We start from the raw sequence: 23071 nt of genomic DNA, 5'->3' as shown, positions 1-23071 counted from the left end.
AACCCATTAAGAGATCAGAAAAGAGCAGGTTTGTACCAAGCAGGAGCCTAGCAGCAGCACTCAGTCACAACAATCCCTTCAAACCAGCAGAAGGACAGTGACAGAACATTCTGCCTCACACTACTCAGGCTGTGACACAGCCAAACTGGGCCCTGAGTGAACCAAACCTTGTCAGCTATGTGGACTCAGATCTGGAAAGCAAGAACATATCAAGGAATTTGTCTGTGCTGCTACAAGTTCAGTCAGAAAATGAGCAATTCCCCCTCACTAGTAAGGAGGATATTTCAGACCAGGCAAAAGTTTTTGATTGTCTTTAGAGGGTTCTCCATCCTGCTGGCAGCTAATATCCTCCTGAATAGCAAGTATAATCACAGTCTTTGCAGAGACTCTGGGAGTGTTTCATTTCTTGAGACAGTTAGCAATGCTGCCAGTCCCAGAACAGCAACCTGAGCCTCTCCTTCACTTACCTTGTGTTTGCCAAAGTTGCCCATTAATGATCGACCATGAGACTTTTTTCCTTCTTTCGTGTCCAGGTTCTGTGCAGAGAAAGTACAATAATGAGTGTAACTAGATAACTTCAGAAATTTCTTTAAGGATGTGCTTCAGTCTCTAAAAGACATGGTTTCAACCCACGTTCTTGTAAGTCCCCCTGGTCACTATTAAAAAAGCACAGTGATTGCAAATGAGAGAAAGTCTAAACACCTCACACTGATCTGTGAACACAAATTGAAACCCAAAATCTCATTACAGAACTTTTCTAATTCCTTTATGTACTTTGTGTTTTAGAATCCTCTAACAGTAAAGAAAAATATGAATTTTAACACTCAAGACAACAACAAACCATGCAGAAAAATCACTCTAGCAAACCAGGCAAGCAAGAATAAACCATGTCTGAGTCTTCTTGGAAACAGCCACAAAGGAAAAGGAGAAAAATAATCTCCTAAGAGATAAATGTGGACTTTTCACAGTAGCCTGGAATGTGAGCTTCATATTTCCAGCCATGCCCCTAGACATCAGCTGGACCACTCCTGGCAGCATCTAGCTCTTTCTGTCAGAACACACAGCCCTTCATCTTCTGCAGTGCAAAACAAAGCTGAAGAATATTCCCCCAGCACTTCAGCAACTCCTGTGAACTCAGTTATTCCCTGCTCAGTGCTGAGCTGCATTCACTTCTGGCTATCCTGACAAAAAGAGCACTAGAGGGTCTCTCCAGGCCCAGGAAAGTCAATAACCTTTGTATCTGTGTTGAGAGATTTATTCCCAGCTGGGGCTGAAAGTCTCTGTGTGATGTAGAAGGAAACCTTAGCAGATAAATACATTTTTTCCTCAGGCAAGACAGAGCTGACAGTTTCAACAGCAAATCCAAACTAGGATCGGGTCTGACTGACAGTACTTGACCTGTTGCCTTCCTCCCTCACCCTCCAAACCCCATTTGGACAGTTACTGGAGATGTGATTATAAACTTGCATTGTAGATGCTTTTTCCTTCTCTTTTTTTTCCCCCCTTTAAAATAGAGTCTTGGGGAAAATGAAAGGCACATCAGTAAGGAAGTAAAGTAAGATTTGACCAGCACAAATGTCCCAAGCAATCCCTTTCTGGTACAACAATTCACAGTAACTACTAAAAAGGAGCTTTACAAGACCCCTACACAAAATCAGCTGATGAGTTACAGCAGCACCAAACCAGCACAATGCTTAACTTGTTAAATTTCTCTCATCTAGGTCAGCACTGCTATAAATTGATCTTCCAATTGTTTTAACTTATTATTCCTAATTATTCAGCTCTGTACTGCTTTAATACCCTTGAAAACAGCAGTCATACACAATCAATCCTCACACTGCTGCAGCAGGGGAAGAGATCTCTAAATATCTCTTCATAAATTAAGTCAAATAGAAAATTCCATCCCTTCATATCACCTGACAGATGTTTGAGTAACACACTTGCACTACTGAGGTATCTCAGTGTTCTGGTCACATCAATACCTTGTAATGGGCAATCTCAGGTATCACATCCAACCCCAGATGGAAATGTGCATTCCTTAAACAAAACTCCCTCAAGTGCTCTCTAGAGGCTGGCCATTTTCCAGGTACCAGAGAACATGCTAAATGTCATTATTTTAACACAAAACAATGCTGATATGGCTCATAACTGACCATATTTCCTAGTAGGAGGAGTTGCCCACTGAAATCTCACTTTTCTGGCGGCCCAAGGGAACCAGCAGGCTGAATGCAAAGCCACAGTCTGAAATGACCCTTCTCTATCAGGTCAGATGCTTCATCCTTTGCCTCTTAAACTCTTCTCACCACACCACACCTTCCCCAGATATCTCAAGTCAAGTATGTTTACTGTAGTCAGGCCTGGCTTCATGGAAATGTCTTACAGGTCCAGTTTGGAGAAAGAGATTGGTAAGAAATACAGAAGCCCCAGGGTGGGAAGATGTGCAAAAAGCAGAGCTACATGTACTTGACCTTTACAACTACCCTGGTTACACCTCCAGGCACATCTCCACAGAACAATTCATTCTGTATTTAACATCACTTGGGTCTGCATGAGGTGAAGGATGAGGTCAAAGTGTAGTCACTGTGGACTCAAGGCAGTAACTGCTGTTGATATACTCAAGTCCCAGGTTCTCATTGTGGATAAAACCAACTCACAGAAATTGTTCCTGCGTTGTTAGCTTTCTCATCTGAAATAATCTCCAACACACTGCACTGTGTAACACTGAGCAGAGCACGTGAAGAAGAGAACCACATACCTGCTTCAGGTTAACATTGAGGCTCTGGTGAGTGGCCTTTAGCAGAGCTCTCACAGTGAAGCTGTCAGGATCTTCCTTGTCCCTGATTTGGGACTCTTTTATCAGAGATTCCAGTTTTGTCCTTATGAAAGATTCCACCTGGCGCTCAGTTGCACCATTACTCTGAAAGACATCCAAGGAAGTCAGTTAAAGCAGAGGATTGTGTCCATCACTTGTGGGACAGCCTGAGGGAGCATTACACACTTCAGGTCACACTGTTCTCCCAACATTTCCTTTCTCTGGCCAAGAACCCCATATTAGCCTCTGTGAAGAAAGTTAACTCTAGTTCAGCTCAAACCAGCACAGAAAGCTTCTTGCATAATCCTGCCTAATTCTGCCTTTACTACTGGTGGCTTTTAGAGCCATTTCCATGTTGCTTTCTCTCTTCAGCTCTCCTGACACAGCTCACACTGCCCAACCACATAGCCCACCTCAGCCCCTTGCCCTGGGGTCACTCTGTTTCACAGCTGTCACAAGCACAATCTTCCCTTTCAGAAGAGCAAGAATTCTCAGCTAAGGCACTTACACACTGCCTCTAAAATAAGAGATAACTCAAACATCGTCAGGTTCCTGCTCCAGTGATAAGGAAGGAATTCCTGTTAACAAATCATATGGACTACACAGACAAAACCAGTCTGTAACATAAGGCACTTGGGATAAAGATGGACCCTACAGAGCAATGTGCACCTGACTTAGGAACCAGAAACTTAGAAGTTAGAAACTCTTCTCTGCTGACAGCTCTAAGTAGGACATGGAGTGTGCATATAGGACATGCAGAGCTGTCACAGCTCTGGGTGCTCTGAGTACACATACATAGCAAGGCTTTAGTTTGCAGTCATCTTCAATCTCATCAGCACTGTCCTCTTCTGAAACTTCTCCTTCCTCAGCATCTGCTCCCAGACTGCAGGGCAGCTTCTTACCCTGAAATGGGGAAAAACCATTCACAATCAATGCACATGTGGTCTGTTATTTAGTGCAAAGACCAAAACAGCCCATTACATGTTCCTTTTGCAAATTGTGATCAGAGTTTAGAATTTGTTTTGAGTGTCTCAAGAAAACTGACCCAAGGACACAATCATCACAGGGGATAATGTACGTATTTCTGGAAGAGTTTGTTACTGAAAGATTTTTGCCAGCTCTTTCCAAACCAGCATACCACCTTCCCTTTCCCAACTGCCCCAAGACTGAGTTGACTCTCATGCTGCACTATCCCCAGTTGGAAAAGCTTTCGCTCCTACCCAGTCTGCTCCTCCCAAGCTGTAACTGGTGGCCATTACCTCTTGCTTTTACCATCTGCTCCTTAATAAATCATCTATTAAACTTCTGTGTATAAACACCTATAAAACACCTATTCTTGCTTCTGTGTGCAGAAATGCTCCCAGCCTTACCTGCTTCATGGGTGACAGAGGGAGACAGGAATCACACAGATTTATGCAGAGATTGGTTGATAAGCTGCATTTTTCAGCTAATAATGCAGCTGCTAATGAGTGGGTCAAATCCACTTCACATTGGCACCTTTATCCTGGCTTAAACCCATGAGGATTATTAGAATTACTCTAGCAAGATGAAAATGATGCCATTGCTTGAACTTGCTTGACTAATGGATCAATACTGCCTTTCAAAGGAAAATGTACAAAAAGAGAATAGCAAAAAGATGAGAAACTGCTTACTTCTCAACACAACACTGATTCCTAAGCCTGATTTGATCTTTCCCAGCAGGGCTGCTTAAATTGAGCAGGGGATGGGAGACAGGGCTCAGTGCAAGGATCCTTTGGTGCCTGAAACAGCATCCCTCGTCCTGCAAATGTTAGCTCAGCTCCACTCTGCTCTGTGCTGCCCACAGGGCCTCAGCACTGAGAGAGAAATCACAAACTCAAATGTGCTAGAAAACCAGCTCCAAAGTTGAAGTAAGAAAAGCAGAGCACCAAACCTCTCCTGCCTTTGGTGCACCGACATGGGATTTGATGCCACATTTGCTGGGTTAGTCGCATAACTGGCACCACACACCATTTCATTTGAGCCCCTGAAACCCCAACCCTCCAGGCCTGCACAGCTCATTAACCAGCAGCTACCCCAGAAAAACCACTCGGTGAGGTTCAAAATCACAGTTGAGCACTCAAAGGATTTCTAATTCAGGGTCAGCTCTTGCTATACACTGAAGTATGTTCAAACTACATCAAACAGAGATGGTGATCTCTGTAGCCAAGCTTGAGACAGAGGATAGAGGGGGAAATAGTATCTTGAGAGCTCATAGCGAAGTAACTACCCCCATGTGTCAAAGTGAATTAGACAATTTAATAAGGCACATCTCTCCTAAGCATCCTCTCAAAGTTCTTCTTGCAGTTCTCTCTCATCCTATCCATCCTGGGCTTTGGAATTCCTTTCAGATCAAACCCATTTCCAGCAAGAGTCTCAAACAAGGAGTGCACAACACTAACTCCAGTGCTCAGTGCCTCCTTCCTCACTGCCTCTGAGCTCCCTCTGAAGTGCTGCTCTTCCATAACAACAGCTGAGGAACCATGGACAGGGTTTCAGTCCATGAACTGCAGCTCAGAGCAGGGCGAGGGGAGAGGCAGAAAATACAAAACATCTTCTGATACTTTTATGTTACCCCAAAATACTTTGTCCAAGGGAGGACTGTAGGATAATTCTTTGATACTAAAGGAATATGAACTGGGTCTTCAAAGTCAGAGAAAATGTACAATGAACATCACATGCTGACATTGGTTGCATTCCAAACACACCATCAGTAGCACATTACCTTCACCAGGATTTTCCCTTTCAAGTTCTGAGGGCTAGGAAGCTGCCTGGGATCTTCAGTGCTTACAGATGACAAGTCCAGTTTGTCACCAAATATTTCTTTCAAGTACTGAGCAATCTTCTTTTGCTGCTGGATGCTGCAGTGGTTTTCAATAGACAGGATCACAGGAAACCTAGAAGCAAACCCCAGACATTGCCATAACTGGGTGTGAAGAGAGAACACCTGCACAGCTCACCACACCAACTGTAGACAGAACAGCCTATTTCTTCCATGGATTTGCCCCACAAACTCTTGGCAGTCCCACAGTCCTCGAAAAGGAACTCATCATGCCAAGTCCACACCAAAGACAGAATCACCTCATTCAGTTCTGAAATTGCCACCTCCTGTTTCTCATCAATAACACCAAACCTCTGGGCTTGGTTGGTTGGGTTTTTTCCCCACACACCCATCGCTGGGTCACTTTTCTTTCTTTTTAATGAAGAGAAGGAAGCATTTCCCCTTTATTCCCTCTAAACTACTCAATGTTCTTTACACTCATTCATGGTTTGAGACTGGTGTGTGCATATATATGTATATATGGTTAAACTCCAAGGTTTTCCTAACAAACAGTTCTGTAGCACCATGGCAAATGCAACAGAACCAGCAGACTATCCCACATCTCAGTATTTCCTCCTCCTGCCCATGTGACAACTTTTCAATTTGCCTGCTGAAATCAAGTGTTTTCTGTAGGTAGAGAACATCTCAGTATTGATTTTGAAGGTAAATTTCCCCATGGACATGAGTGGGAAGTTCTGCTGGAAGATATTCAACAGTGTCAGACGGGTGAAAATATTACGGAGCTTACAGTGCAAAAAAGGCTGAACTTTCTCACTTGATCTATGGAAAGAGCTCATGCAGGTGAACAACAAACATCGCATAGGCAATAAACAGGGGAACAGAATCAACCCGAGAAGTTTCCAATGTGTTTAGAGGAATATATGCACTTCCTGATGTTGGCTATGATTTGGACATGGGATTAACTACAGGAAAGAGACACCGAGAGCTGACAGCTGTCCAGGGAGTGGAGCGTTCCTCTCTGGAGACATTCCAATCCCACCTGGACACATTCCTGTGTCACCTGCTCCAGGTCATCCTGCCTTGGCAGGGGGTTGGACTGGGTGATCTCTGGAGGTCCCTTCCAACCCCAACTATCCTGTGATCTGTAAGTTCAAACCCAACTCCACACTCACTCATTTTTGATGAAGGCATATTTGTTGATGGTTTCAGCCACATCACGGAAGAGGATTTTAGAAGTCAGGGTGTAGCCATGGTGCACCACTGGCTCTCCATCTGGACCATCCCAGCAATCCACTATCAAGACAAAATAGAGCTGTGTGTTAAAAGATGCACATGATCTTACACATTGCTGCCAGCAGAACTCACATACACTACTCAGCCATGCAGGTGTCAACAGGGCTCATTCCGTCTCTTATGACCTCCCAAAGGAGCTAAGACCAACAAGACAGTCATTTCCTAGATCAAATGAGAATTCTGCAACCTAAACTTGGTTTTTCACCTTATATTCAACTGAGATTTTTCCTCACATATAAAATGACAAAGGTGTAACAGGTCAAATAATGTTCACAGCTCCCTTGATAAAGCAGCTTCTGCTTCTGAGCACAAACTACTCATAACCAATTTATCTTTTACCACTCCCAATATAACTTGCAGTTTTTTAACTGATTACATGAAGAGCAACATGTGCTGGTTTGAAAGCAAACCAGTGAGAGACTCCAAGTCAGAAGTACAATTTAATATGAACAGCACAACAAAACAACAACAAATGCAACAGTACAAAAATAACCTGACAGAGTCAGAAAGTAACCTGAAACCCTGTCAGTCAGGGTGTTAGTAGTAGTCCGATTAAAATGGTAGGTGCAGTCCTCCTGGAGCAATGGCTTTGTTGGAGCAGTGATCCTGCAGATCTGCTCCTCTCCTGAAGGTCCAGCAGCAGCTCCTGTCCTCTGGGAATCCAGCAGGCAAAGGGCTACCTGTGCTGGTCCAAACCCTGCTGGTCCAAACCCCGGCTTATATCCCTGTGAGCATGTTTGGCTCCCCACCCCTGGGGTGAGTCACCTCACAATGGGACAGGGCGATAAGGGTCACTGGGCGGATGTGTCATGTATGGGTCCTTGGCAGCCCATTAATCAGAGACAGCCCCCTGAGGGAGCCATCAGGGACATGGTGATAAGGATCACTGCCCCATTTAACTTAACAGCTTGTGGAGACGAAAATAGAATACATACCATGGCAACCCAGGACACAACATCAAATCCATCACATGCAGAATGGACGAGCACAAGAAAGGTTTTCCTAATGAATTACTGTACCTTAGGTTGACACCAAACTCGGCACTACTGTTACCTCTTCATAAAGAGAAAGCTACAGAACTATTCCCTAGGCTCTAATGCAGCCACTATAGTGGAGACGAAAATAGAATACATACCATGGCAACCCAGGACACAACATCAAATCCATCACATGCAGAATGGACGAGCACAAGAAAGGTTTTCCTAATGAATTACTGTACCTTAGGTTGACACCAAACTCGGCACTACTGTTACCTCTTCATAAAGAGAAAGCTACAGAACTATTCCCTAGGCTCTAATGCAGCCACTATAGCTTTGACTCAATTGAAATAACACACTGCTGTGTGTTCTAAACCTCTAAACCATAACCTCTTAAACACTTCCAGAGATGGTGACTCCACCACCTCCCTGGCCAATATCCCAGTGCCTGAACACCCTAACAGGGAAAACATTTTCACTGACGAGATGGTCATTCCCAACAGAAAAACTACGTTCAGACAACTCCAAATCAGGAGTTTCCAGCTGATGGGAACTAGCCAGCCAAGCAGGAGTGCTGTGAGTGTGCCACTGGCTCTGCGCTTCAGAGAGAGCCCCAGCAGAGTGTCAGGAGCAGCGAGCTGAGCCGGGCAGGCCGTACCTTCGACGCAGCGGCAGCCATCCTGCAGCACCCGTGCGTACATGTCCACACGAGACTGGGACAGCAGCTGGTCCCCACACAGGTAGGTGTTGTGGGAGGAGGCAATGAAGTAGTTGCAGAGGGGCTGGTCCATGTCCTGGTGCACGACGCTGTGCAGGGGGTTGAACACGTCGCACGCAGGGCTGCGCATGAAGTTGGTGAAACCTTGGATGAAGAGAGACACCATTGCCATGGATGCAACACGTGTGGCCAAAGGAATGGGGCAAGAACAAAAGCAACAGAGCACACTCCTCCCACAGGGAAAGATGTGACAACTGCACAGAGCCCAGGACAGGAATGGGAGCCAAACCAATGTCCTGACTTGGAAGCAAACAGGTTTTCCCCAAAGTTTCTTGTTCACACTCCTGTGCTGTAAAACGAGCACTGTCCAAGCTGAGGATGGTGTGTAGACAAGGCAGCAGCCACCCAGGAGAGCTGTGTGGCCACATCAGCCAATTCACTACTCCAGTCATTCTCAATTTACAGCTCCTCTATGCTGCAAATGTATCCAAGAAGGTACCTGGTTTCTATTCCTGTAAATCAGAGCAGTACTGAGCAGAGAAAGCTGGAAAAATCCCTCCTTTGAGAATGAAAAATGTAAAATATTTCCAAAGGACAGTGCCAACAATACCATCCCTGACAGCAGCTTGGATAGAAGCAGCAGCACAAGGTTAAGAGGAACAGAAATGCTTGCAGAAATATCTTATAAGTGTCACAGCTTGTTCATTTCCTGTTCCTTGTCTCAGTTTCAGTGCAGTGCCCTAAGTCACATCAGAGGGTGGGTGAAGGGAGGCCATGCTCAGGATCTAAATACCATGTGGAGGAAGACTCCTGCTTCCCCTAACCCCAAGTCACCCTGTACATTATGTGCTTCTTGATAGTTACCTAGTGGGCAAAGGGACATGCCATGGCATTAATCTATTTCATTCCAATTCCAATTGTGATTTGATATTAAGTTGGATTCTGGATAATACTATTTACAATTGTTTTCACAAACAATGTGAACAAGGTATTAAAACCCAATGAAAATGCAACTATCTGTATTTTATTTTCCCATTGATTTATAAACCAATGGACTATGCAGGTTTCCAGCTCTAGAGACAGGGCAGGACGACAACTTGGCTTTCACTGCTTGACTCTGAGCAGGCTACAGCAAAACCTACATGGTACAGGATGGTCTGTTTGTGTTTTCCAGACACACAGGGAGCAGTAAACTCACACAGCCTCAGGCATCTGTCCCCATCCCTGTAGGATGGCTGTGATGTATGGCTGGAGAACACCAGTTGCTGTTTCACCCCACCTACTCACATCTCCCCTGCGGCTCACAAAGTGCCCCCACACTCCTGAGTGTTGATCTGGGGAACTTTCTGTCACCAAAACTCCAGTAAAGCACTTCAGTACATCAAGGCAAAACTCATTTTGAAATCAAAACCTTTACCTTCAATGCCAAGAACATTTTGCTTCTTGTTTTCTTCTGACACTTCAAACTTCTGTATGATGTCCAGGCAATATTCTGGTGTCACACTGTACATCTGCAGGAAAACAAACACTGTTGGTGCACTTGTTTTTAATACCACATCACCAGCATATAAAGATCTACTTCAGGCTTCTGGGTCCAGCTGAAAAACCTTATGACCAAGCAGAGTTAAGTCAAATCTGAATAGACCAGTCAATAACACTGCTGTAAAAGGACCTTAAGTTTTTATTTGTCAGTGCTGCACAAGCCTCATTGCTCTTAACTTGGAGGAGAAAACAGGAGTGAGATGTAGCCATCACTTCAAACCTATGCCAGGATGAAAATCAGCTGTTGAGCACCCTTCATGGCTGTACTGGGCACTACTGCTGAAATGAGAACTAGAAGATTATATTTTATTAATATAATCTTTTTAGACATGCAAAAAAGCTTTGGCAGGGCTTGATTTCATTTTCATGCATTTTCCACCCCTGTGATTTCATTACTTCCAAGAGAGTTCACTATAATAAAGAGGCTAGGAGAGAAATAATTACATTCTGAAATGAAAAGCAGCAGCCTTTCTGAAACAAATGGAAGTTTTGTCAACAGCTGCAACTAACCAACAGTTGGGTCTTAAGTGACTTGTGGGGGACTTGCAAGGAGACACATTTCCTTTAAAACTAGAGGAAAGAAGCAGTTTCGATCGCTCATGTCATCTTCTCTCACCAACCTTATGCTGGAGAACCAAAGGGAGAAATAGGACTGGGTGTATTTCCTTTCCTCCACCACCAACACTGGCACTGAAACCTCTGGCAGGTTGTTTGTACCATCACTTGTTTCCTGTTTCTAGCCAGTTCAAGTGACCTGACCTGCAGAGCAGACTGGAAGCACAGAACATGCACTGCCCTCTCTGTGAGCATCACTGCTCCAGGCAAAGGTTAGTCACCATGTAAATTACACAGTAGTTATTGTTTACATCCCAAAATGGTCCTGCTGTGAACTCATCTCTTACTAATGGACCTCTCCTTCAGATGGCAAAACCGTTCCCTTTACTCTGCTCTGTATGTAGTCTTCTGTCAAAGGCCACGAGCTAGGAATGGGAATCATTCTCATTTCCCATTTTCAAGGGAAAAGAAATAAGAGGAAGGAATGTAAAGCAGATGAGAAGTTAGGGAAAAGAAGTGCAAAGCCAATAAGGGTGTTCCTAGCCCAGACACCAGCACACCAACAACAGGGCTCCAAGGGCTCAGGCTGAGTCTGTTCAAAGTTAGTCACTCTGCAAGGAAAATCAATAGAAAAATAATCAAAGTAAAGACATTATTCCAATGTCAGTGCAAAATGTCGTGACATATGGAGTCAGCATGTAAATCAGTTCTATTGATTAGCCTTTGCTCACTTCCCAGCTAAGCATTCCCTGCTGCTGCGATAAGGTTTTGTGGAAAGCAGAAAGGACTGAGCTAGCATTGTCCTCCTTGTCTGGTCTCAACAAGCTCCAGTCTCTCCTCTTTCCATTATGTCCTGATATTCTTATAATATCCCTGTGCCTTTTGGGATACTTGGTGCTCATATCCTTCAGCACACACACAGCTCACAGCCTAACACAAAACATGCCCTGGCACACAGTCTTCTTACATCCCTTGGGAACTTCTTCCAAGGGAGCAGGTAGAGTGGTTCCAAGGGATTAAGTGTTCTTAATCCCCATTTCTTACCACTTGCTGTCATATTTTCGCTCTCCACCACATCCCTGGTTATTCCTGGGATACTGTACAGCTAAAGCAGACAATGACTGTCCCAGGCTTAACTCAAACTGTACACCAGTTCATATTGAATAAATAAGGAAGAGCCTCCTATAATTACATGTGCATGTGCTGAGGGTTAATTGTTACAAAACTGCTTCCTCTGCAGTTAATTTTTGCCATCAGTTTCCTTTGGGCTGCAGACAAACCCCCAGAAAATAAGGACTTTGGTACCAAGTCCATGGTGTGGAATTAACATCTCCCTCTAGTTCCTGTCACAGGGAGCACACCAGGGACATCACTCCCCAGCCTGGAGCCCACAGGGAAGGCTGCTGGGCTGGATCTCAGCAGGCTGTGCTTCTCATGCCAGATGAAACCTGTGTTGTGAAGTAAGTGATCCATGGAAAGGCAGCAGATGGGACCCATGGGAAACCTCTCCCTCCAAACCACAACTAAACATTTCAGGTTTGTAATGCTGGAGTAGCCTTAGAAGGGCGTAACCTGTCAGCACAGGAGTCAAAAAGGTCTTTGCTAGGACTAAAATAAAAGCACTGGATGTGAGCTGGATACAGCAGAAAGGAAGAAGGAAGGACAGGCAACAATCAAACACAGGGCAGCACCACTACAGGGCTCTCAGGACCAGGGCAGAATGAGGTCATTCACACTGAGGCAGGTCCAGAGTGGCACCAAACTGCAAAGCTGCCCTTTAACAGGGAACAGGGGGTTTGTAGAGCCTGTTTCAGCTGAGCCCCACTCCTCAAAGCCAACCATGAGACAAGTGTCAGCCAGGAGAGCCTGGAGATCCTGCTGTGGCAGCAATCTGTGATGGGGAGGACAGCTCAGACAAGCATACTGGTTTGTCAAAGAAGGACAGTCCCAAAGGGACAACACTCAGGCATGCAGATGTGACTGGACACACAGGGATGTCCCTCCCTCACAGCTCTTCATGCCAAGAGGACTACAGGAGCAGAAATCACGCCAGGAAACCTGCTTCCTGCTCCTCTGACGTTTGAAGCCATATAATTCCAATTGCAATGGCAAGGAGTTGAGTTGAAATGCACCTAAGTGGAAATAATGTGTTTCACAAACCCTGGGCTGAAGGCAACAGGGAGTTCTCCTAAAAAACTAGGCCAGTTTACAAGCTAACAGAAACCCTAACCTGTTTTTGTTCTGTCCCCAGGCCGCAGAATGTTTAGAAGTGTGGCCAAATGAGTGGCAGATGGAGTGGCACAGACTGCCCACAGCTTTGCAAGCAGCCAGACAAGGGCACAAACAAACTGCTGTTTGGTTGAAGGCACGTGGGAGCTGCATTATGATGTGAAGCATTCTCAGTTTTTGGAGGCAATGCTGCCCTACCTGAGGATATGGTGAGCACAGCTGTGTCCTGGGAACATTAAAGGGTGGATCTCCCTAAGGTGGTTAATGCTGGAGAGTCAGAAGAACAGAGGGAAGAGGCAAGGGAAGCTCAAGGTGCTGCTGAACTACACAGCTAGGAGGTTCATCTGCAAGAGCTCAGGCTTTTACTCTTGTTATGGTTTGGTACTGGAGTAATGCTGAGCAAAGCAGTTAGAGCAGACACTCAGCATTGTAGGTAGGGTTTGGACACAGAAGAGGATGCAGAATGCCAGACTTGACAGTCAACTTGGTTTTTCTGCTGTAGCAGCAGTTTCATAATGTCCTTGTGACCCCCAATGACACCTCCTCTGCCTCTTTCATGTGTTGTTCTTCCTGCTCCAGGTCCCTGAGTGCCCTCTCATATCACTGCTCTTCAGCTCATCCTGGACACTTCAAAAACTCTCCAAAGTAGTTCAAACTCTCTCTAGAAATATTTTTTAAAAACCCTAAGTGGTTAGATTTCTTTCCTGTCACATGCCTGCTTTACCCTCCTGCTCCAAGCTAAGCTTTTCCATAGAATTCTTTCCCCATACTTGAATGCACTTATATGTCCATATAAATAGTGCCCAGCATTCCCCATACCTTTTGCTCCACCTTTAGAAACTGAGCAAGCTGCTCAACAGTGAGGTGATCCTTCTTGTCACTGTAGCCCAGGAGCAGCAAGTAAAGGTCTCGGCGCATGGACATCATCTTGTAGAACACTGAGAACTCTTCAAAGTTCAGGGTGCCTTGGTTCTCATCCGTGTCTGCTTCCTAGGGGGGAAAGGCACTCAGGTAAGTGTGACACACAGGTGAGTTCAGGAGATAAAATAGAGCAGGGCCTGTGTAAGGGAGGGGAACTCCCTTAACATCACAGAGGAGACTCTAGTCTGCAGGAATCTATTCAGACACAAACCCAACAGGCCACAACAGCTGTAAAATCCTAGTGGCATCTATTAGATTCTTGGTGAAAATAGTAACTGCACTAAAGCCAGAGATTCTCTATGAAACTCTAATTTCCCTCTTTAGTTTTGAATTAATTCCCCCTGTAAAGAGGCTCACCCTGGGCTTTGTTCTGATCTCTTGCCCTCCTGTGTGCCCTGCAGTTATCCTGGATTAATACAGAGCAAGGGGCATAGTAATGTCATCCACATGGCTTCCCCTGACAGCAGGGTCTGACATTTTAAAACATTCAGGACAAAATCAGTCTTAAATGTACATTAATTTAACCTGCAGCATTCCCAGCCCTGTCAGCACTCCGCAGAGGGGACAAACCTGCAGCAGCAGCAAGACTCCACACCAAAATATGTGCCAAACATCCCCAGCCTTGGTTTTTTGTTTATCCTCAGAGGTAGGAAGGGAAGAAAACAATACTTAATGCATGCTAATACAAGCTTTTTCCTGTGAACATCTGCCTAAGAGGATTGCTTTGGATTTTCAAAACAAAGAATATATTCTGGAGATCTGCTGACAAACACTATGTAGGTCTGATGGAAAACCATCTTCAGGGCAGATACAACTTTGCTAAGTTTGAGGCTGTGGCAGGTAATGGAGACAAACTGAGATAAGTGTTTAGAAATGTGCTGCTGTGAGTCATGTGCTTGGGGCAAAGCTGTAACTAATGGGTTTTGCTCTGTAGTTACAACCCTCCTTGCCATTCCCAAGTCATGTACTGACACAAATGGTGCTTCCATCAGCTCAGGTCATAACCCCTTCTGTGCAGAGTCCTTCTGACTTGGCTTTGAACCTGTTGGCTTGCATCTACAGTGATAACACCAAATACAAATTGTTCAGCTGGAGGAGATCCCCATCCTGCCATCACTTCTTCCTTCTCGGGAACAGCACATCAGCTTGCAGGAAAACAATTCCCAGCTCTCTGCTCTCAAATGAGATTTAAAATAATTTAATATCTATTATATCTCTTAAAGGACATTCATAGTAATGGAACAAGTGTAACCTGAATTCATCTCTTCACACAGTCCCACCAGTTTCCACACTTAAGTCTTTGGAGAGTAACTCAACACCCCAAAGTTGTACCCAAAATGTGGGTTCTATGCCAGACAAAGCACTTCTGACCATGGAAGATTCCTTACCTTTCCCATGTTTTACAGCAAAGCTTTTGACTGGTACTGGTTTGGGAGACCTAACAAAACTTTGCTTGGCTCTCCATTATGCCCTTGGCTTATCTTTCCTACAGCAAATACAAGGGCTGGTGGGAAATGGAAGCTGTTCTTAATCAACAGAAGTAAAAAACTGATTCTGGCTAAGCACAAGAAGGTTGTTTAAAAAAAAGACCCTAATTACTTTCATAAAGTCAATCTCTATTAAATAATTTTCCATAAAGGAAATGAAAAAAGATTTCAATATCAACAGAGGAACTTCATCATCCATCAGTGCCAGCACAGAGCAGTTCAGCTCACAGAGATGAAAGCAATAATGCAACTGAAAGAGGAATACTGATGTTGTCTTCTGTGTGGTTCATGTCATTTACACAAGGCCCTGATGCACCTTTGTCTACGAAAAGGTGAGATTTGGAAAAAGCCTGTGATGTGCTGGAGAGAGTTTCAAGTCCCAACCTTCAGATCCTGCTCTGGATTTGCCCAGAAATAGACCATAACTGACACAGCTTTCCCCCAACTAACCTGGAACATCTGCCGAACCTTCCTGCGGGGCAGGTTCACATTGAGCTTGTGCATCAGCTGGTGGATCTCCTCAATGCCCATCCCCGTTCTTGTCAGCCTCCTCAAATGTCTGCTTGACCCAGCTACAAGCATGTCAAGGACATCTACAAGAGGTGAGTTCCTCTCAAAGCAGGGAGGCAGAGTATCTGGGCAGGTAAGGGACAAGACTCAGGAGAACAAGGCTCTGCCCCAGCTTTGCTGGGCAGGGGAATAATCTTGCCCCCCCTTCCCTTGCTATAGTTTCAATCAAATGCTTAAAACCAGAACAGGTTTATGACAATCACCTACAGTTCAGTTCACACCACCAGCCCCTTTGCATTCCCAGTTCTGCTACCAGTTTCTCCTCTGAAAACATACTCCAAGTTTCAAACATTGCTGGGCCTGCTCTGGTATCTTCTTCCACGTCTCCCTCCATTCTGCTTGACTTTCAGCCTCTAATCAGTGCCTTTCTCCCCCTCCTTGCATATATACCCCTCTGTACATCTTGCTAAACCCTTACCCAAGCTGGACCTGGTCATTTTGTGTGCAGTCTCCCAGCTGCCACATTGGATAAACCAAGCAGGACTTGCAGTCCTGTTTCACCAGGAGAGAAGACACAGCAGCTATGTGCAGCTTGGAAAAGCTGTGGTTAAATATAGCAAGCTGAGCGAGTGTGCAATAGAGCATGCAATTCACCCCAAATGGGGCTGGGCCTGTGGGCGATCAGAATTGCACACTGAAAACAGAAATTAAGAATGTCTGAAGTATGTATATTCTCCAGGAAGAGTGTTCACAAGGTACCACTGGAGACTTCCATGAGGCGGAAAGATAGACAGGTTATAATTTTAATTAAGATGGGCTTGGACTGAGTTTTTTAGGGGGAAGAGTGTTCTTTGTATATAACATTCTAGTCAGTACTGTTGTGAAAGAAAATATGCAATGGACATGATCTCCACAAGGAGTTCATTTTGGTCACTAGTCTACAACAAAGATTTAAGGTGCTTTAAAGATTTGTGCTGCTGACAATCAATGAGAAGAACACAGATGTCTGGCATACATCAAGAGGAATGGACATGGCCAGGAGTTATTCCCCAAAATGTTGGAGTTCCCCCTGTGCAGAGGCTAACAAACTCCAGTTTGCAGTTAGTACATGCTGAAACCAGTGTCACTGACAGACCCTGCAAGTTGCAGCAGAATAAAAGCACAGTTGGGCAAACAGAAGATGACAGAAATCCTGAAATAATCCTGGGGTCAGTATTTATTGAAATAACTAGAAGTGACTGTTCTGACCCTTCAAAAAGAATGTCATTAAAAGAACGTCATGCAAGACTATCCCCTGACTCTGGGCACTTTAATCCACCCCCTAAGGCACAGCCCATGCTTTATCGCTCATGCAAGTGTCCATGTCAAACCCATTACTCAATTTTCCACTGCAATCAATGGGAGGGTTTGGTCACCTAATAGGTGAAAGAACACCCTATGAAGCCACTAAATGCCAACCCAGGGACACTGAAGCAGGAGCTGGAGCCCAGCAAAGGATACTTGTCGTGTGTTCTCTGGCGCTTGGCAAGAGAGTCCTCATCGCTTATCCCAGCCATCAGGTACTTCAGCCCTGTGATCCAGGTGCGAGCCTCCTCGGGGTTGGAGGTGATCAGGTCCAGGGACTCCAGGTGGTTGCCATGGTAGATGGTGAAGCAGCAGCTCGGGTCAAAGTTGCCCTCGGCGTGGCGGTGGAAGATCTCCGACTGCCGCCCCTCAGTGACCTTGTAAATGGAGTCGATGACAACTGGGGGGAAAAGGGGAAAAAAATGGACGTGTTTGGATAGCCAACCAATCTCTTTCTGGTCTTAACAACTGAATTATTCAGGTTAAGAGTCATTAAACTTTATTAATATTACATCTTCATATCCAAGATTCCTATTTGACTCAAGGGTTTCCTTGCTTACAACACATCTCTGAGCACTCCCTTCCACATCAGAGAACTGTAGGCTACCAAAGGGAGAGACAGACACCAAGTGTCTCCCATCAACAAGTGAACCCCTGCATAACTACCACACCCTGGCTGTGTTGAAGTACCACAGCTCCCAGTGCCATGGCACCCCACAGCTGTGCTCTTCACCACCACACACTGACCCACAAACATCAGCTGCTGCTATCTGTAGCCTTCCCAACTGCCTGTTTTTCATCTCAAGGCTCCTTGACAGCTCTGAGAACTTCTAGTCCTTATTTGATTCAAGAAACCCCTAATTTGCGTTTCCAATTTGAGACAGTGCAGCAGGAACAGCTTCAAGATGAAATAATGCTGCACAGTCACGTCAAGATGTAATATTGCCTGAAGAGAATTATCATAGCTGAGATTAAACCTCAATCTAAACTTTTCTAGGGTCTGTATTTAAATTTGTAACATATACACTGAAGAGTTCAGCATAGTTGGTTGCCAAGTCTCTCTTCAGTTTGCTCATTCATATATACCTATGGAAGATGTGACATCTAACTGAACTGCACTGCCCTTCCTTTCACACCCTCAGCTTTTAAGAGGCTAAACTCTACTCACACACTTAGAAACCTTCATGTAAGTACCATAACACAGTTAAAAGAAGCATAAAAAAGCTCATATCCCTCTGCAATTCACATGCTAACACTGAAATGAGAAGAAATATGAGTTTACTTTTTGCCTTTTCGCTTTTCCTGGAGGGTCTCCATCGGATACAGGTCCTGTGCTCATCCAGGTAGAAGAGCCTGACCAGCCCTTTGGTTCCACTCTTCAGCTTAACCATCTGAGTCCCAGACTGCATGACACTCATGCATCTTTCAACTGTGAAGCAGAACAGAATAAATTCAACTAAATGGACATGTAATTCCACTAATGAAATGACTTACTGACTTCCCAACATCTGCCAAGCACTAACATCTTTGACTTGCACCATTAATGACAGAGCCTGGTCAGTGCACTGAGACATATCACTCCTCTTCATTACTAGCTGCTGCATATGGGAAAATGAAATCAATCATCTGTCAGAACATCTTAATGACAAAGGAGGCAAAGCAAACTTTGCTGTATGCCAAAGGACAGTATTTTATAGTTGTTCCATGCTTATCTTGCTTATATCACTATACAGAATCATAATTTCAAACCCCAACACCCCATGAATTTTGTCTTGAAAGACCATCATTCAAACTCCACATTCCCTTAGACTCTGCACCCCTGGAGCTTTTATCTCACGCCTTTGACACTGGCAGAGCTGCTGACAGACTCACACAGAAAATCCCTCCTCACCACCACAGGTATTACACCCTCTCCATCCTGCTCCCCAACTTCAGGCACATGCTGTGCTGATTCCCCTTTTATCCACCCATCCCATCCCCACCATAATGTTTGTTTCTCTGTGTTTTGACTAAAACAAACCCATCTCTTCCATTTCACCTCGCATCTTCCCTCCTACGAGTCTTCCAAACACTAGGATCAAGATAACATTTCCTCTTGATCTTGGTATATATCCATGCTCTTAAATTACCTTCTGGTTTCATCCATTCACTCCTCACTTGGTATGACTCCAAACCCACCTCCTGGGTGATTTGTTTACACTCTGGCTAGCTCCCAAATACCCTCTGGGTCTGTCTATATTTCTTATCAACCTTCCTCTCTTCCACACTTCTCCCTCCAGTCCTCCCCAGTATCACAACAAAGCCTAACACCTTCCCACCCCTCTCTGCCAGAGCTGGGATCTGTTTTTCCAGCTCCTGACACCTCCTTAGCTCCCACAGGAAGGGAACAGGCAGCTGAGGACTGTGCCAGCTGACACCCCATGGTGCTCCCACATGTCCAGGCACAAAGTGGTGGCCCTGTAGGTCACTGTGGCACAAGCATGGCCAGAACACATTTCCCAGCAGAGCCACACAAGCCAAGGGCAGCGACGAGGAACAAGCCTGCAGCTCCTTCCAGAGAGCCTCAGGGTCAGAGGCAGTCAGAGAGGCATCTAAACATCAGTCAGACAAGGGCCAAACAGCTGTTGTCACTGGGATAACCCCCCCTGGCTCCATCACACATCAAACTCCACATCCAATAGCTTCATCAGAGCAGCATTTTTGCAGAGCTGTCTTTCTTGGAGGAAGGACAAGACTCAGGTTGAGCTAAACAGAACCAAACACTTCTGAAAGCATCACATGAGTGCAATAAACATGTCCTTTAATATGTCTATAAATACATGGCACTCCCTGAGTCCCCACATACACCAAATGAAGAGGTGGCTTTGGAAGGGCTCTAAGAAAAGCCAGAAATGTGATATAAATCAAGCCAGAAACAGATGTTAGAGCATATCCACATGTTAGCTGTGGCAGTTTTAACTTGTATCTATCTGCAGATGCAGAAAGTAGCAGGAAGACAAGTCTTTACACCATGAGGTATGAAATACTCTGAACCTTAGAGAATAATTAACTGAAGCAAAAATAAGTCTCTAAAACTTACTACATATGTACAGACCTTCCCTTGGTAGACCCAACCTTTCCCTTTGGAACTGAGTTCAGATCAAGTTTGCCTTGGATTCACACCCAACAAACATGCAAGACTTTTCCCTCAGCAAAGAAATAAAGACAAGGTCCCACCTGTGTGTGTGGAGATGCCAATGTGACCTGCTCCATCAGCCCAGCACACAGCCACAGGCACCTCTGGATTTCACTAATAGATGATCACTTACAGCAAGGCTTTAGGTTGGTAAGAGGTTTAGCAACAAGCTACTCAGCACAGAAAATCTGCTTCTTTGCACCTAAGGCTAGCAATTATTTGTCAAAGTCTTACAGAAATAACTAATTCTCAAGTAAATCTCTCTATTAGCTCAATTGTCAGAGAAAAAAACACCCTGGTTTAACTAAGATGCTGTGGAGGACAGACAGCAAAAGGCAGAAGTTAGAAAACTGCATTTATTTAATGTAAGGAAGGCAGAAAATCGGCCACACTCAGATAATTACACCCAACAAATCCATGGGGTGAAAGAAAAAACCATAAAAGGCAATCCAGTTCTTTCTTTGTCTTTTCAATTGCCTAAACATTTCTACATCCCATTTGTAATTGTTATGAGTGTATGTTACCTCCATGATTTCAGACAGAACAAAAAGTTAAATGGAATAGATTTTAAAACACTTTTTTTTTTTGCACAATTAGAGAAGAGTGGAAAGAACTCAGTTCCTGCTCAGTGTCTCAACAGCCTCCACTTCTCCAATGCCCCCTGCAATACCTCTAGTACCCAAGGAAGCTCCATCTTTTCTGCTTGCACTTTTCTGACTCCAAGGTGATACCCTTTGAGTTCAAACATGTAAAGAGTAGTAAATGTGTAAGAGTTCATTTCATCATCTCTGCAGCGTAGGTGTTAATAACAAGGGATCCACATTAGAGAACAGACTATAGTAATGGAAATGCCACAGCAATCCTAGGCCCTTTGGATTCCAGCTCTGCAAACCAGTCACAAAACACATCCTCCTCCTCCCCTTTTGGCTAGTTATAAAATATGAGCACACAAAGAAAAAGGTCTTTTTCAAACCTATTCTCAATATGCTGATTTCAGTCTCTCGCCAGACACCACATTAGCATCTGAATCAGGGCAAAGTATTGAGCAGAGGCAGTGCAGAATAAAGCTCCAGGAGAGAAGTTCAGGAAGGCTTTCAGCTAGGAATAGGGAAGCAGGTTCCAGAAAAACAACTAAGTCTCTAGATAAACCAGGAATACATAGTAAATGAAGCAGCTCCTCGATGCAGACATACATCAAATATTGAGGAAGCAAGACATGGTTCCCATTGAATGGTGTTCTTCTAATTCAAGGCCTGGCTCTGCATCTTCTGCCCAAAGTCTGAAAATTAATCACGTTAGACTATAACACAATAGAGTTTATGCTACAAGCTCAAAGAAAATTAATCTGGAAGTTGAAATACAAAATGCTGCTTATTCATTGCATCTGGAGGGTGTCCCTATCCCTGGCAGGGCTTGGAAGTGAATGGTCCTTAAGGTCCTTCCAGCCCAAACCACTCCATGGTTCTATGATATTAAAAGCTTTAATATCAAATAAACCCCCCCTGAAAACTACTGTCACTTCTGTCTTCAGAGTTATGCAAACCTGACAGTCTAAAATCATCCAAACAGACATCCTCTATTTAATGGGATTGAATAATATTGAAATACCAGTCTATTTTTTTCCTCCCAAAATAGCCATTTACAACAGAACAGACCTGAATTCAAAGAGCACTTTGGATTTTTCAGTTCAAGCAATGCCAGTCACTCCCAGCAGCACACACACATCTCCTCTTGGGAAGGAGCTGCTTCTCTGCCCAAGGGTAAACCAGATACAAACCCATCTGTGCCAGCTCGACCTTCTCTGGAGCAGCCACACTGCCCAGCACGTGGTAGACCTCTGAAGCCAGAAGGAGAGCCATGGAGCCCCTGGAAGTCTGGATGTTGCTGGAATCTTGCACGTTAGGCAGAGAGTATGTATTGTACCTAAGCACGCTGCTCCTCACTGCTGAGTAGATGTGCTGCTGGGCACACTGAGCTGGAGCTCTGAGCGCTCCCTGCACTCAGCCCTGTGAGCCAAAAGCCTCTAATCCGCTCCAAATCAGCCAGCTTGGTCAGCTCTAATCTAGCCCATGTGCAATCCAGTCCTTAATGACAGGGAGCAGGAGCTCAGCACCAACCTCACCAGCATCCCTCGAAACACTCAGCTCTGCTCAGCCATTCCCTGTGTCCCAGGAGTTGGCAATTAATTTGATGTCATTCTCAGCACTCATAGTTCTGATGTGCACATCTGCTTGGCTGTTGTGCTTCTCCACAGAGCTTCTAAGGCATGCAGGACCCTTTAGTGGACACCAGAAGGAAAATGTTTAGGGGATTCAGCCATTACACTGAGCAACATTTCAGCAAACTAGAAATGCAACTGACCATACATCCCAGCAGTGAACCAACATCCACTCCCCACACAACATGTCCATCAGGTTAAGCAAACATGCTGGCCATTTTTCTGCTACTATATTTTGAGGTTTAGCTGTTCAAGAAAATACTATTGACTGATCATTAGTAGCAAAAGTCTCTATTGCCAAGACCCTACATCAGGGACACAAGTTTGGGGTGAACAGGGACTTATTTCACTCTTTTAGTGAGTTTCTGTGGAATTTCACTTTTAAATCATTCTTATTTCCACCACTGCCTCCCATGATCCCTTACTTGCAGAGAGATGGTAACTATCTGAACTGATAAAAGCTCCTGCACACACGTTACTGTGTGTCCTG

At 44.7% G+C, this 23071-nt stretch overlaps 1 protein-coding gene across 1 annotated transcript; it reads right to left on the bottom strand.

Annotated features, from left to right (window-relative positions):
• Positions 1–467: 467 nt before the first annotated feature.
• Positions 468–22222, bottom strand: LOC103803850 (1-phosphatidylinositol 4,5-bisphosphate phosphodiesterase eta-1-like; the record flags this gene model as incomplete). Its single annotated transcript, XM_009076429.1, is given in 13 exon segments — positions 468–536; positions 2756–2917; positions 3608–3715; positions 5556–5727; positions 6785–6905; positions 8541–8744; positions 10018–10111; positions 13746–13916; positions 15785–15860; positions 15862–15906; positions 17345–17588; positions 18471–18617; positions 22141–22222. Coding segments are annotated over 13 exon segments (1695 nt in total), but the record flags the coding sequence as incomplete, so codon positions are not given.
• Between the last annotated feature and the right edge of the window lie 849 nt (positions 22223–23071).

Source organism: Acanthisitta chloris, unplaced genomic scaffold (genome assembly GCF_000695815.1).
Source record: "Acanthisitta chloris isolate BGI_N310 unplaced genomic scaffold, ASM69581v1 scaffold42796, whole genome shotgun sequence".
In the NCBI taxonomy this organism is placed as follows: Eukaryota; Metazoa; Chordata; class Aves; order Passeriformes; family Acanthisittidae; genus Acanthisitta; species Acanthisitta chloris.
The sequence above is the reverse complement of the archived record's forward strand: the minus strand, read 5'-3'. Positions and strand labels throughout refer to the sequence as shown.